The sequence below is a fragment of the Drosophila gunungcola genome, unplaced genomic scaffold (genome assembly GCF_025200985.1).
Source record: "Drosophila gunungcola strain Sukarami unplaced genomic scaffold, Dgunungcola_SK_2 000078F, whole genome shotgun sequence".
NCBI classification, from domain to species: Eukaryota; Metazoa; Arthropoda; class Insecta; order Diptera; family Drosophilidae; genus Drosophila; species Drosophila gunungcola.
In genome coordinates, this window is record NW_026453241.1 from 122014 (window position 1) to 137844 (window position 15831).

At 38.8% G+C, this 15831-nt stretch overlaps 2 protein-coding genes across 2 annotated transcripts in view; one reads left to right on the forward strand and one right to left on the reverse strand.

Annotated features, from left to right (window-relative positions):
- Positions 1-442: 442 nt before the first annotated feature.
- LOC128264803 (neuroglian) overlaps positions 443-15831 on the forward strand; it is a 39210-nt gene continuing 23821 nt past the window's right edge. Inside the window, 1 exon segment of the mRNA XM_053000477.1 lies at positions 443-562. The gene's annotated coding sequence lies outside the window, so the exon portion shown is untranslated.
- LOC128264804 (protein PIP82) lies at positions 9847-15139 on the reverse strand. Its single transcript, XM_053000478.1, has 3 exons — positions 14185-15139; positions 10618-13818; positions 9847-10348 (listed from the first exon to the last, which is right to left on the reverse strand). The coding sequence occupies exons 1-3, from the start codon at positions 14372-14374 to the stop codon at positions 10290-10292; spliced, it is 3450 nt and encodes a 1149-aa protein (XP_052856438.1). The 5' UTR covers positions 14375-15139; the 3' UTR covers positions 9847-10289.

A 15831-nucleotide genomic window follows, 5' to 3' on the forward strand; every position in this document is an offset into this window, starting at 1 on the left:
AATAAAAATTACACTGTCAACGACTTTGTTTAAATCACTACTTACACTTTGCTGGGATCTAAATGATGTTAAACGCTTAATTCAAATATAATGCTTATGTGTAAAGCTTAATTGTTAGTAAGGGTTTCCTTTTAATATAATTTAGTCATTTTTAGAGTTTAAGAACATTGTTTACATATTTTAGATGAATGGTATTAAGTATTAAGTGCATTATAGCTGAAATTAAGAATTTGATCGTGTTTCGTTGGAGATGGATAAACATCGATAAGGCATTTATTTTTAATAATATCGATAGGCCGCATATCTTAAACATCGATAAGCCCGATATATTGAGACATCGACGTTCTGCCAGCGCTACCAACGACATTCGACCATTCGAAAAGTTTGGAATCGCGCTGCTGGTTGTGTATGTCTTATGTCTGGAGCTGAAGCTACGCTAAAATACCGCGATACATATTCGAATCCGACTGAATATACATCGCTATTTGGTGGCTAAACAATATTCTTTTTTTTGACAATTCGCCTTTTTTCGTGGCCGCGTACGTTTTTATAGGCTGTGTGTGTGAGTGCTCTGATGTGCGTCGGTGTTAGTGAGCGCCGGAAAATGAAAATAAAATAGCAAAATTGAACTGACGCCGTGTAGAAAAGTGTCTTATTTACTCCGCATTTGTAAATTAGCAGTTGTAGCTCTTTCTATTTTTTTTATGGTGTGCGTTCGTGTGTGTGTGAGTGTGCGGGTGTCTTGTCTGGCAATTGCTTAAAATTGGCAGCTGGCACACGGACATAAATCGCCAGGCCAAAAAACCAAAACAAAATTGTTGTCTCTGCGTTACTTCACTTTCTTTTTCGTTGAACTGTGCCGCACCCAGAAGTTAAATAAAAGTTAATGGTTTAATTCAAATGAATGACGAATGCAATTAAAAGGGAATGCTAACTGAATTCACGCCAAGTGCGAAGCACACGATGACAACAAAAAAGGAGGAGAGAAAAGGAGGACGCCAAACGCAGCAACAACAATAGCGACATTAACTGTACAACAAAAAGCGCTCAAAACTCAAAATTTAAGCTGTGTCGTGTTTATTGTAGTTGTTTTCGTATGTATTTACCACGAAGCTAAAACTTCGTAATCGAGTTTTGATGGGAGTAACTGCCTCTCTCACTCGCTCTCTCTTTTACCTGAGTTTTGGGTTCTTGAGCGCTTTTTGCCCGAGTCCTGGCTTGTTGCTCCTCCTGGGCCCCTACTTGGTCTAGGTTTATCTTAGAGGTAAGCATTATTCTTATTACCAAGTTTTTTCGTCCAAGGGCGTAATCTTAAGTCACACACCGTGGTTTTTTTTTTAGTGGCTTTAAAACAGGTTTTCTAGATGTCGAAGAAGAGGAAGATCGCAGACAATGAGCGCGAATTACGGCTGAATTGTGTTTGTGTGTGAGTGTGTGCCTCTAAGCGCGTGCGTGTGTGTGTGTGTGTGTAAGGTGGGGCAGCTTCAAAAGAGATCACTTTTGAGCTCTTTTTACGTTTTTCCTCTCCCTCGATCTTTGTCTCTTTGGCACTCTCTAGGTATTTACACATGTATATTTAATATTTAAAACGATTTCTCTCCGAGGCACAGTCTAAATTCTACACCTAAAAAACAGAGTTAGGTAATTATTCAATTACAGAACTTTCAAAATTCTACCGTTTAAGTTTTGAAAACATAAATACAATCTTTGAATAAAAAAACCTATTTACCGATTTATTTGAGTCTCGGGATTATTTAACTATAATCTCAACAGAATACAGAAATAGTCAATAAACAGTATTCATAAAACAGATCTATTACTGAAAAAGTCGAGTTCCAGTATTTTAAAGTTTCAGGCATTAAAAATGTTGAAGGCCTAAAACAGTCTTTCAAGTAAAAAAAAAACATAATAAAACATATATAAATTTCAAACTAAAAAAATTATTTTTCTTATATTCGCACTTGTCAACGTTTACTTAACCGTTTTTTCCCCAAAATACGAGTTCTTTTTATGTCGAACGCATTTGGTTTTCAGTTTGAATATACATATGTATAAGTTCTGAAATAAGCATGGCTTCAAATAAATTAAACTTAAAGTTCGACTGTAGCTTTGCTGCTGACCGTGTTGTTTTTGTTTCTTGCCGCTATTTTTGTTGCTGTTGTGTTGACCATGCGGTCATCACGGCGACGACGTCATCGTTGTGAATAGTGAATATATAGCATATATGGCAGTGAACACTGCTCCGCTCGCTCGTTCCGCCCCAGCAACGCCGTCGACAGCAATGCCCCCGCCCCGAATCGACCCAAAAAAATAATAATAAATAAGTAAGGAAATAACAAAAACTACTACAACTGAAGCAGCAGCACGGTGGCCATAAAAAAATAGCCTGCCAGTTGGTTAATGAAGGCCCTTGTTGGGTTGCCAAAAGGGGGTATTTGGCTTAACAAATTTCAATATCTTCTTCAAAGAGAATTGTGTCTTAAAGCTCTTAAACACGAAAACAACTGAACGACTTTATTCCTTTGGGGCTTATTTTGAATTATTAATTTATTCCAAGTTTCTTGTAAATATGGTATCTTGTTACAGGTTTTTTTTAAATATTAGATAGAAGCAAATATATTAAAATAAAATATTTACATTAAAAAAAATACCTTCAATTGAGAAACACATTTTATTTACTGTTCCATACGCAAACCAAAAAAAAGCTGTTATCAATAGTAAATTTTAAAAGTGTCTTTTAAATACAGCAAAGTTAAGTCGCTGATATGCAATCGCAAGTTTCATATTTTTTGTAATCTTTGACTAACAAAAAAATGGACTCCTGTTTAGTGTTTTTAAACAGGGGATAACCCTCGTTATTAGGTATCGTTTTTACTGAAAGCGATTAGAAAAGAACTTGAACGGGACATTGAAAGCTTATCGCTAGAGAACCATCCCCTATAATTTATGCCAAGAACAATTGGAAAAGTCAAGCATAATTAAAGCAGTTCATTAATTGGGGAGGTTCTGAAATGGAGAATATCACTTGGGGCCACACATGTACAAAGCCTCTATTTTGTTGGTCATGCTTCGCCTATTTGTTGGTATTGTCACTTCTCTAGAACTATTTCCGTTCTCTCCGCGGGCGAAAATTTGCAATTTGTCACCAATAACAGGGCTAAGCAGTAGAGTAGATTTGCGATCACATTGTAGGAATTTACATTGACTTACACAAGTAAAGTTTTTGCACATATTATATAGGATTTCTTGGTGACCTAAGTATTTCTTATCGGTTGGCCCCCAAACCTCAAATATCCCCTACTGTTTGATCACTGCCACTGATCTTGGGTGATTTCCTTCGTAATTGAATTGTTCTTGAACGCACTGAGGGAACTTTTATGTATGACTTGTCCCGGGGCTTTTGTAATTTGCGTTATCTCGTTTTGTATCGATCAAATTTTGATTCACACTTGTCGGTATATTTTTTGGTTTATTGGTTTTGTCACTTCTGACGGCTGCAGAATAAATGATATCATCGATATCTTTCGACCTCCCCTATACCGCGCCATTTATGAGATTTATGTTGATATTTTCTTGTTTGGCCTGCAATTGCCTGGCATTTGTTATAATTAAAATGGAACGCCCGAAAAGTCGGAGAATTAGGAATATGCTACACATACGAAATGTGTGTGTTCCAAGTGGGTAAATATATACCTATAAATTAATGAGTTCTCTGGTGCGGGAGAGTGTGTGTGTTTGTGTGTCGAAAATATATTGATATCATCACGGCATCTGTATGTTTTTCGGAGCTTTACCATGTGGACTTCTCGGATCTCGTTTTTAGTCTTTCATCTCTTGAACAGTTGGCGATTGCGTCATTTTCATTCTGTGTCTCGCTCTCCACTCTTTTAATCCAATTTTTCGTTGTCCACGAAAAAATCCTTTTATGATGTCATTTTAGATGTTGCATGTCGCAGGCCGCGGACCGCAAAATCCTTTATTTTTTTTTTGCCGCCAGAAAATCAATGGTGAGCCAGGAAATGTTCAGTATTTTTTCTGCTGCTCCTAGCAAACAAACAAACAGAACCCAAACAGCAAGCTGATGTCATCATTCATTGCCTTCAATTCGGCCCGTTTCTTGGTTAGTTTTCTCACTCTTTTTGTTGCTTGTCCACCACTTCACTTCACTTCACTTCCTTTCCGATTTGCTTTGATTTGCTACGTTGCTGGTAAGTAATCCAACATTTGCCTATAAAAATAGCTTTAATGTTTATGATTCGCATATCTTATTGGACAAGTCTACATTTTTACATTTAAAAAAAAAAATAAAACAAAACCTTTGAACAGCTTAACCCTGGAGTATTTTTTTCTTGTAAAATGCTTATATTATGATAAGCTTGTTATACAAAAAGGTCGAAGGCGGAAACTGTGATAACAACAATCTGTTATGTAAGACCTTTTTATATTTAATTAAGTTAAACAGGAGATTTGAGCTTTTGCTATTTACTAGTAAAGGTAAAAATTGTTGATGTATTTAATACAAAATATTTTATTTCTTAAAATCTCATTATTGCTACTCCCTAATATTTACATGTTTCACTTACAAAAAAAATTCATTTCAAATATGAAATATTTAAAGGCGTTATTAAAAATCCTAATGTCCCTAATATTTACATGTTTCACTTTGAATAAAACTTTTTTCGTGAAAAAATGACAATAAAAAAATCGTTTAAAATATAAACATTTTGAAATATCTTACTTCATTTCTTTTTACTTATTTCTGCGCGGTCCTTGTTTTATGATAATGTTAAATACTTATTGTTATTTTACAACAACATGTTACTTCCTTTCAGCGTTGATTAGTCGCTCGATTTTGGAGTTTATTTTTTTTGTAACCGAATTCCATAACTGCCATACTGAATATGTTTTATACAGAACAGAGCCGGCAAAAAGTGTTTGCTCTGGTTGAAGGCAGAGGGTTAAGGAGGCGGAGTGTGTTGTTGTGGGTTAAGGGGACTTGATGCCGGTTCGCGGTTTTCGCGGTTGCCGCGCTTAGGATGTTTGTTGTTTTGCTTTTATTTATTTTTTTTTCGTTGACTTGCTTTTTTTTCTACACAGAAAAAAAATATGTTATGTATATCAGAAACTTTTAAGTAATATTTTCCTGGTTTTAATTACTTTATTTTCATACAAGGATTATTGGTCTTTGGACTTACATACATATGTATAATAAAACTAATGTTTTTAATATCGACTTATACCCTTTTGTATTTATAAGATCATATAAATGGTGTTAATATTATAGTACCAATAGAGTTGAGATCATCAGAATTCGCAGTAGATCGGTAAAATATTATGAAAATGTGTCATGGTTTTGTGATGTGAAATATCAAAAAGAAGGGAACAGGTTTTGATTTATTTTTGGCGCTGTGCATTTTCTAGTTTCGCTTGTTTTATCATCCGTTTTTGCGGCTGCTCTAGGTGCCAGTACCGTTGCTCTGCCGGCGTCGAGTGCATTGCACTTTTAAGTGTTTTCGGGTTGGGAAATCGGAGGGCGAGCGGTCGGGCGGACGGTCCGTGTGGAAAGCGGGAAAAGACGCCAGAGAAAATCCCATGTGGCACAGTTGCACGCAGACTAAAAAACAAAGACAGCCAGACAGACAGACAGGAGTGGCGACTGCAATTTGCATTAGCCTTTCGCTATGTTTTAGTTCTTGTGCAGTCACCTCTAACTTCTTTTTTCCATTTTCCGTTTTCCATGCCCAATGGGGCTACTCGGGCCCTCTTGTCATTTGGGTTAAATGTGTGCAAACATAGTAAAAGGGGCATGGTTTTTTGGTTTATTAAACTGCGAAAAATTAATAGTAAATAAGAAAATATATATGTTTAAACTAAAATGATCAGACGATCCCTGAAAAAAAATTTCATTAATTTGTATTTCTATGAACATTAATTAAATAGTTCCATTTCAAAATATCAAATGATCACTAAATACTTTAATTTGCCTGTATTTGTAATACGTAAATTAAATTATCGAACGATAACAGATTATTGAACTCTTTGCCAATCTTCGTCAGCCTTTTAAGTGGTCAATCAACAACTGCATTTAAAAAAAACAACGCAATAAAATGGGTTTATCTTTATTTATTTATGTTTACCAGATCTCGAATCGATCGAGTTTCGTTTTCCGCAGATCCCAGCAATCCTTTATCGGCATTTACTTGATCGAAGTTGTCATTTCATTTGTTTAACCATAAACAAATAACAAAAAAAGCTTCGTCGGGGCAGGGAGCTTTTTTCTCAGAGTTAAATTGGTGACTCAAAGCCAATTCAAGCTTATATCTTTCCCGATGTGTTTTTTCAGGTATGTCGGTATTATCGGACACACCCAGTGAGAAAAAAGATGTATGACAAGCATTGCGTTTGTTCGAGCCTCTCTTTTCTCCTCTCTCTTGTCTTATTTTTATTTATTATTCAGTTTTGGTGGGAAATTGAGTTGTACAATTGATGTTACCAAGTTATTAATTTTCTGAATAATATCTACGGGGCGTGTTAAACTGTTAACTGCATATTAAAACACTACACAATCAATTGGACTTAAAAAAAAGGTGTTTCTGGTGTGTTTAGGTGGCCCATTTCTTTACATCATTTTTAAGTAAACATTATATTATACTACTAATTATAAATAGTCAAAGTTCTTAAAATTCAAAATTAAATTTTCTCACTTTATTTATCTTCTATTAAATTAATATAATAATAATAATCATTTTCCAAAATTTATTGCAACTTAATTCATCTAAATGATAAACTTGGATGAGAAACCATTTTTAAATCAAGAATTGCACACTTTAAAGTGAGTCTTCCCACTTCGGATCATGCTGCATTGCTTTTCCTTGACCTTGGGGAATTAAAAAAAAATCCATTAGTCTATTTAATAACTTTAAGAGAGTATCTTTTGTTTGTAAATTTGTTTCCTCACCATTTTCTTAGATTTTCTTACTGTTAGTTGTGGCCTAAAACTTCCGTTTTGTGCGTTAGTTGGTCCGCTTTAAATGTGGTTTAATTGTGGGGATGGAGGGGAAAAGTTGGTTAGTCGAGCTCCTGTTTCATAAATTGCATTATGTTGCCGGCGAGTGGAGTGAAGTTGCCACCGCCAGAGGAGCATTGAACTTCTCGTCTGTGGTCCGGAAACCTGACAGCAACTCCCAGTGGAAAATGAGCCCCCGTTTTTCCGCCAGCCTTCTGGTTAAAAGTTTTGCGTCAGCTTTGCTCACTTCCTTTGAATATCTCGCTCACTCTTTTCCATCCAGGAGAGGTGGAGTTTGTTTGATTGATTGATTGTGCAAAAGTTTATACTTTTAGTGGGTTAAAAAGCTGTTTAATTAACTGATAAAGTTGGTTATTTATATTTGTTTTATTTTTTTCTTTTTTGTAAAAAGTTAGTTGACAACGTTTACTAACACTTATTATTCGCCATATAAAGTTTTGAAGCTTTACATGGGTTTTGCAAAGTTTGTCAAACATACTTTGTGTAGTGGATCAATAGTTTAAAGATATTGGCTTGAAAATTGAGCATTTCAGGTCATTTGATAATCAAAAAATGTTATTCGAAACCTTTAATATAAATTAAAGCAAATTGAAACACATATCTACATATTTACTTGAACCAAATGAGCCAAGTATCATTTAAAGTTTCCAATAAAATAACTGCTCTGCCATTTGATGCTACATAAATTAACCTTTTGCTATGGTTTTAATAAGTACTTTAATGTCTGAACTTATAGATAAATGAGATAACTTTTGGTCAGCCGGGCAGTCTATAATTCATTCATTCATGCATTCATTCCATTTCCCATGCTGACCACACACAAAATAAATAAAAAAAAGAAACAAAGAAGAAGCGGAATTCATTTCATTCACATTGATTGGGGTGGCTTTGGATTTTTGGATCACATCCACGTCAGGGGTTAACAGCGTGTGTATCCGTATCTTGCAACTTTGTAGATACTTTGGCTTGGCTGCATTGGTGTTTGGTCGCGTGTCAAATAACTGTGCTTGCAGCTGTTTTCCGAGGGGTGGAAAATACACATATATGTATGTGGATGGATTTGTGATACGGAGTGCCCATTTCATTGTCCTTTTTCTGGGTCCACGTTTTCCTGTTTGCCCGCTACCTAAACACCAATTTTGCACTTATTTACTTTCGGTTCTGCCTCCGGAGAATTTCCACTTTCCACTCTTAATTGCCCACCGAAAGTCAACAGTTCCTAAATGAGAAACGAGAAATGCTGGTAGCACTACCCCCTTAAATTAACAAAATTTATTGGCATTTAATGCGCTGGCATGAGGGCGAGACAACTTCTTCTACGTCTGCACTAGGCCCCAATAAAAAATGAATTTTCCACAGCCAGCAAAATTAGTCACCACAAGCAAAGTTAAATTAATTAAACGGGGGGAGAAGGCAGTTCGTGGTGTGTGCTTATTAATTTGCTCTGATTAAAGGCCCGAAATGACCCCACAAGAGTCATTCAATGGCTCACTTTTCCCCACTCTGATGAGCCAATGGAAATAAAAGCGGAAGAGCGAGAGAAGAGCTTTCTAAGCCGCCTAATGAATCGGTCCCCCGGAAAATGACTAAGCTGTGAAAATGAAAGGAGAACTGGGTGGGGGGAAATTGGAGACTTGTATGGCACTGCATTGCAGTGGAATCAAAGGGCCAAGGCCACTAAAAATTCAAGTGAACAAGGCAAACAGCACTTTAAACTGCAGAAAAAACTTTTGACAAAACCTCTGCTTGTAATTTTTGGAATTTAAACTGGATGGCAAGTGATTACAAAAAAATGTATCAGAAAAAAATGTATTTTACAATTAAATTAAATAAAGAATATTATTAAAACAGTCTGCTTTTGAATTAGGCATTTAAAAAATTTAATAAAAATTTTAAATATAAATAAAACTTTTGAGTAAAATTGAGCAATAAAATCAGCCTAACTCACAAAATATATTTAAAAACCAACAGATGTTAAGAGTTCTTCTTGCATGATCTTTCACATTATATGGCTATCAAATGCAACTCAGCATTATCCTTTATAGTCGCCATATGTTGCATACCAAAACTAAAATGTATGTCTGGATCCGTTCCCACCCTTGGATGCATTTCACTGTCGGAGACTTTACCAAATTAATTAATTAGCATAAATTATCAATTAAAATGCGCTCAGTCAGCGATTCGAGCGATAGGGGAAGTAATTTCAGGTTTGGCTTTCAGGATCGCTGCAACCACCCCGACCTTTAGAAAGAGGTACATGTACACATATAAGTATTTATGGTGGTGCCTTCGGGTGTCAGCTGGCACCTATATAGCCGTTCATCCCCCGATGCATTTTAGCACTATTAATCAACTTCATTTCGAGCCTTCCAACCCCAAAAACTGACTCGTGCTGGATTTCATCTTCTCCTGAACATTTTTGTTTAAACTAATTTTTTTAAGGGGTTTCGCAACAAGAAAATGATCTCCATTTTTTTTTGTTATTTTCCGAAATTATTAATATAATCGGAGATATATGCTTTGGATGTTTCGGTCTTTTAGGTCATTTAGCTGCGTCAGCCATAGCTAAATCGAATTTTTGTACACTCTATCTCAAAAAAGGTATGACACGATTGGATTAAAATAAACATTATTGGGATGACAATATATATATTTTGATGGAACAAAGGCTTTAATGTTTTTTGTTTAACTTTAACTTATTACAAAAACTTTAAAAACGTGACAAGTTAACTCAAAAATCGAATTTTTTCCTAAGTCTCTTCAAAAAAATTCCAATTATTCGGAGCTGTTTATTTTTGGTTGGTCATTCTAAAAATAGTCCCAGTTCGAGACTTTTTAAAATGCTCAAATGAGAATTTGGTTAAAATAGCATTAATGTCTTAAATATGTAAGGAAAACGACAACTTGATATATATATCGCTTGTTTATTTACTTTTATTCATTAAAGTTATGCAAGTTGTACTTTATTTGTTAAATAAAAGCTTAAGCTAGCAAAAAAAATATAATTTTGCAAATTGTGATAATACTTAAAATATATTTTTAGGTTGATAAGATTGCTTCTTGCTATTTTATTTTGAAAGTTTTTAAATGACTAAGTTTAAAGATTTAAAAAGCAAAATAATATGAGACAATCATGTTTTTTTTGATTTTTTGTCCAGCTTTTTAAGTGTTATTAATTGATATAAGTATACGTTTTTTTCTTTGTGTTTAAAGCAATCAAATCTGCAGGGCCTAAACCTACAATCGATTTATTATTTTTCGTTTAGATCTCTACTACATAGCGACTGCTGCCCGAGGGACTTATGGAGTAGTAGCTGTTCTCTAAAAAAAAAGAAAATAAAAAAAAAAATGTCATTAGATTTGACTTAGTAACTCATACAATATATAATTTTCTAAGGAGTTCAAATAAGTAAATAGTTTTAAAATAATAAGTACGATTGATATGGAATTTTAAAATAATAAGTACGATTGATAGGAATTTTAAAAAGGTTTTTTTTTTAGGTGTTCTTATCAACGATTGTTTTTTATTTATTTATTTTTTAACCATTTACTTTGGTTATTTGTCTGTATTTTTATGGATGCAAACTCACCTTCGTCGCTATCGAAGCTATAGAAATTGTCATCATCGCGGGTCATTGATCGTCGGCTGCGTCGTTGCTGTTGCAGGACTTGACTGGGATTCTGGTTGGGATTGGAACTGAGATTCGGAATGGGATTGGAGTTGGAGTTGAAGTTGAGGTTCGTCGGTGTGGAACTGCGTCTGCTGCTGGGGAACGATAGTGGTGAACCGTACTCCGATCTGCTGCAATTGGAGTTCTGGCGATCCAGAGCCAATTCCGTGGATTTCTTTTTTCTACTTTTGGCGATCTCGTCCAACTCGTCGTCGAGTTGCCTTTCACTATTGTTGTTGTCGTTGTTGTTGTTGTTGTTGTTGTTGTTGAGAGTTATTTGGGGTATAACCACAGCCCGATTCGTGGGTGTCACCGAGTCCATGGCTCGTCTTTCGGTTATTTGAAGCTCCAAGATTTGATCCATCTCCGGCTCCACCTCGTCGTCGTCGTCATCTGCTCGCGCACTTCGCTCGTACTCCTCGCTGTGCATACGCCGTGGACAAAGTCGTGGTCTTCCGCCCTCGAAACGGGATATCAGCTTATTGACCTTGCCCACATCCCCGGGTCGCACCTGCTCGTTGTAGGTGAGTCGCAGGGAACTGGTCTTCACCAGTGGCTTGGGCGGTCGCGACATGGAGGCGCTTCTTTGGGGTACTGCCCTGCTGATGACAGCGGGTGGAGCGGGTGCAAATGTTTCCGGCGGTTTGGTCACCGGCAGCGGCGGAGGCACTGTATCGTAAATGGGGGGCGTGGCCGGGGGCTTGGGAGGCGGACGCCGCTGTGGTAGTGGCGGCGGCGGTGGCGACTCCGATGGCGGTCGTTCCGAGGCATCTCGATCCGATGCCTCCTCATCCTCCTCCCCATCCTCCTCCTCATCCTCTTCAGGCAGATCTACTTCCTCTTCGTCCTCCTCCTCCTGGGCCATCAGGCTCTCCCTACTGTTCCCGATCTGTGGACTCTGCACCCGTATCCTTGTGACCCGGGAACTGCTGTCGTCGGCCTCCTCGCCACTGGTATCGATGCTACTCCCGGCACTTATCCTCAAAACTGGGGCATTTCGCAGGGCCTCATCGAAATCGGCAAAGGCTGCAGAGCCTCCCGCGGCCGCAGCCTCGAATATATCGATGCTCTTGGGCTTGTACAATGTGGGAGCTGGCCAGGATGTTGCCTGCTCCTTGAAGCCGGCAATGATCTGTTCGTTGGGCAACCAAACGTTGGCCCCAGATGGCGGAACTTTAATGCCAGCTGCTGGGGTTTTGAATTCCGGCGAGGGACTTCTCTTGGCCGCAGTTTGGGCAGGAGACGGGGAAGCTGAAATTGTGATCTCAGGATAGGGAGATCCTCGGATTCCAGTAGCAGCTGGTGAATTTCTGATGCCCGGAGAAAGCGAGCTTCTCTTCGAGGCCACCGCTATGATCAGCGTGGATTCGTAGGCATCGGAGTGCTCCTGGTGGATTAGCACCCTCGGATAGTCCTCGTCGGCCATCTCCTCCAGCGATTCGCTGCTCCACGCGGCCGCTCCGCTCTTCGACGCCGCCTGAATCTCAGCCAGCTTTGCCATCTGGCGAGCAGCGTGGGCGCTCGCATTTCCCGATACGGATGCGCCCTTCTCCGGCTGCATCTGGCCAAAGGCCTCCTCAGCGGATATATCCTCGCCGCTGTCATCGTTCGCCTCGTCGTGCTCAGCCTCGAAGCTATCGCTGCGATGGTAGGTGGCCGCCAGTTCCTCGTCATCATCAATCTCGACCGGCTCGTGACCCACCGTATTGGGTTTGGGCTGTGGCGACGTTTCCGGGTTTTGGCTGGCGTGGCGCTGAAAAAACTTTAGCTGATGCACCTTCTCGTTGAGCTTGGCCAGGGTCTTCTCCAGTTGGGAGCCCAGCAGCAGGCCGCCCAGAACGCCAGACGCCGCCGTGGGCTCTGCACCCGATTCGCCCTCCTTATGTTCCTTGGTGCCCTTGAAGCTCTTGCGCCACCGCTGTTGCAGTTGTTCTGTGGACGCAAAACGACTGAGACGAGCTCTTAAATTCATGGCCGAGCTCTTGCCAAGTGGATTTTTGGGCTTATTGCCCTCGGCCTCGCCCTCGGGCTCCTCTTCCTCCTCCGAATCGGGTGTGACCTTGGGCTTGATCTTGTCTGGCCTTTTGATGGACTTCCTAAGCCTCTTGATGTTCTGCCTTATGCCCAACTTTGAGCCCAGATTATTTGCCTCAGCGTTCTCGCCGCTCTTAGACGCCTCCTCCTTGCCCCTGGACAGTTGTGGCAGATTGGGCAGACTCGGTAGATGGGGCAATTTGTTGAGCAATTGCTTGTAGCTACTGGGACGACCTCGTGGCGGACGTTGGTCCTCTTCGCCCGCCTGCTGCCCCTCCATTTCCAAGGGCGGCTTCCTGACCTTGGCGAACCTGGTGGCGGCTATGCCTGGCTTTCGTCGACTGGGCAGTGGCGGTGTGGCCTCCATGCCGCTCTCGTCGGTTTCATGGCCGATCTTGCTCTTCTCGAACTGTTCGTGTTCCAGCTCGTCGTCGTCCTCGAAAGTGTTTTGTCTAGTGCCCGCCAGAGTCTTGATCTTGATGTCATAGTTCTCGGCTATTTCGCGATCCCTGCGTTCGCGGGCCAATTTCTCCGACTTCAGTTCCCGCTCGTACTGCTCCACATAGCGATCCACCTCGATGTTGTCCCTTCGCACCGTCGTCTGCCTGGCGAAGATGTGCTTGAGCCTCAGTTCGCTGAGATTCTTGTAGCCCCTCTGCAATCGTTGGCTCAATGTGGGTCTGGAATTCCCAGACGCAGCAGTGTCTGCCCCGCCAGCTGGTATTTTAATGGGACTGATGGGACGCGAGGCTCTTTCTCCGCTCCCGGGCGCATAGTAGTCGTCATCGAGACTACCAGCACTTCGATACGTTCCCGGCTGCGATCTGCCCAGATTGGCCCGAATCTCATCCTGTTCACCCTCGTACATCAGCGAACTGATGGTGGAGATCCTCTGGGGTGTCCTGTTGATGAACTGCTGGGACTGGGGTGCCACCTGGAGCTGATTTTGATGCGGCTGTGCTCCATCTTTCGAGAGTCCTGCCGCTGTTCCGCCGGTTGCATCGGCTCCGCTCTTGGAGCTGCGAAAAATCTTGCGACCACGTAACTTGGGCAGCGATTTGGGCAGCTTCAGTTGTGGCAATTTGGCTGCGGGAAAAAATTTACAATTTTAGTAAGTCATTTAAGGTTAGTTAAAGTAATTATATATATATTTTTTTTTTTGCAAAAAAAAAATAAACCTAAAGACAGAAGTTATTACAGTTTATTTAGATTGCAATGAGATACTCCAACTAAAATTTTTTAAAGGTACAGTAAAATATTTACATTAACTTAGAAAAAAACAATTTTTTTTATTTTGGGTTTTAAACACTCTAACAATAACGTGTCTTTAAAAATTGATAATAAAAAAGTGAAATTTATAAAAAATCTATTTAGTTAAATAAAATTTATATTTATAAAAAAAAAAAAAAAACATCGAATTTAAAGTATTCCCAAAAAATCTGCCGAATTTACCTTTCAAACTGTCTACATCGATGCGCTGGCATAGATTACGAAAATCCATAGTAGAGCCAATGCGATCCGTATTCCTATTGGGATTTTGCTCCGAATCGGAGTTACATCGCTCCAGCTGCGATTCCGATTGCACTTGATGGATATGATGATGGTAGTGATGAAACTGATGCTGCTGCTGCTGGTGGCTCATCGTACCACAGCCAAGATATATATATATATATCCAAGTTATATATATATCCACTTGATCAGTAATGCGTTTGGGGTCCGAAACCGAAAGCTGTAAACTTGGAACGTCCGCTGCAGTTCAGCATTTTAGCCAGTTTGAGGAGGCTCCGGCGGAGAATAATGCAGAAGAACACGAACTACGGCTGCGGCACTGGCACCTGTCAATGGAAAATCGCTAATTCAATTAGCGCACGGGGGCTTTTCCAACCCTTTGTTTTGGTACAAGTACGGGGTATTTCTCGGGCATCTTTCTATATAAGTTTGGCATGCGTTTTAAAGTAAAGTTGAAGTCCAATGTTTCATCATATTTCAAAATACTTTAACGTCGAAAATACCATTTTTGAAAACTTATTAGCGGTTTCTTGCTTATTTAAACGCCTAAATATTTATCTTCTAGCCCCTTTTGGTCATTACAAACAAATTGGTTCTTACTAAGAGGTATTTCATACAATAGCACCATTTGCCATATGGTTCTTACTTGTTTTTCCATCTTCCTCAGCACTGTTTTTCTGCTTCCTCTGCCAACTGCTAACTGCCCTGGCACATTTTCTAACCAGGTCTATGACGATACCTCTTGTACACCCCCTATTTCCATATACACTTATGTGTATATATATTGATTCATTGCATGTTCTGCGTCTGGTTTTGGATTTCTGTTGCATTTCGTTCAACCATTGTATCAGTTCTCTTGGCCACTTCCACCGCGTTTGTTTTCACTGTCCCAAGGCAAATATCGTCTCAAAAGTAATAAATTTACAATCATCGATTCTCGGCTTCTCTAACTTTGTTATTTCTTTGTTTTTGTCTGTTTTTTTGTATTCTAGTTTTTGGCTTTGCCTTTTGTGTGGTTAATGATTCGAAATGAAAATAGCATTCGACATCGAATTTGTGGGGGTCTTGTTGGTCAAGGCGAAAAGGTGTGTTTTTTGTGGTTTTAAAATTGTCTAAGCAGGTGGAAAATTCTGCATTACGGGGTCTTATCTTTGTTAAAAATACCTTTTCTTTAAAAGTGAAACAAAATGTGTGTTTTGATTAAATGTTTTTGACTAATTTATATTTAGTTTTATGTATATTTATTCAATTAGAAAATTTTGTACTTGTTATCAGCAAGGAAATAATAATTAAAGAGTATAGAAAATGTTTAATAATATTGGGAACTTCGAAATTGCCGGTTAAAAAAATATATAATTGTTTTACATGTATTATTTTAAATTTTTTTAAAATTATAAAACATAAGTTTAATTAAAAAAAAAAAAACAATTATAAAACATTTTCAATTATGCTTTATTATAGTTTCTTACTAGACCTTACCAAGCTATAAATAAATTTTCTGGAAATAAAACCAATTTTTTATTTGATGGTAAACATATTGCTAAATAGATCAAACAAAATGAAGATATAATATATTTATAGTATCTGAA

What these genes read in the sequence shown, in the direction of transcription:
- LOC128264804 (XM_053000478.1), bottom strand. Translation starts at nt 14,374, where the DNA reads ATGAGCCACCAGCAGCAGCAGCATCAGTTTCATCACTACCATCATCAT. An exon ending in CGATGTAGACAGTTTGAAAG is followed by an intron (nt 13,819 to 14,184) that starts GTAAATTCGGCA and finishes TTTTTCCCGCAG; the next exon opens with CCAAATTGCCACAACTGAAG. An exon ending in TAGCTTCGATAGCGACGAAG is followed by an intron (nt 10,349 to 10,617) that starts GTGAGTTTGCAT and finishes CTTTTTTTTTAG; the next exon opens with AGAACAGCTACTACTCCATA.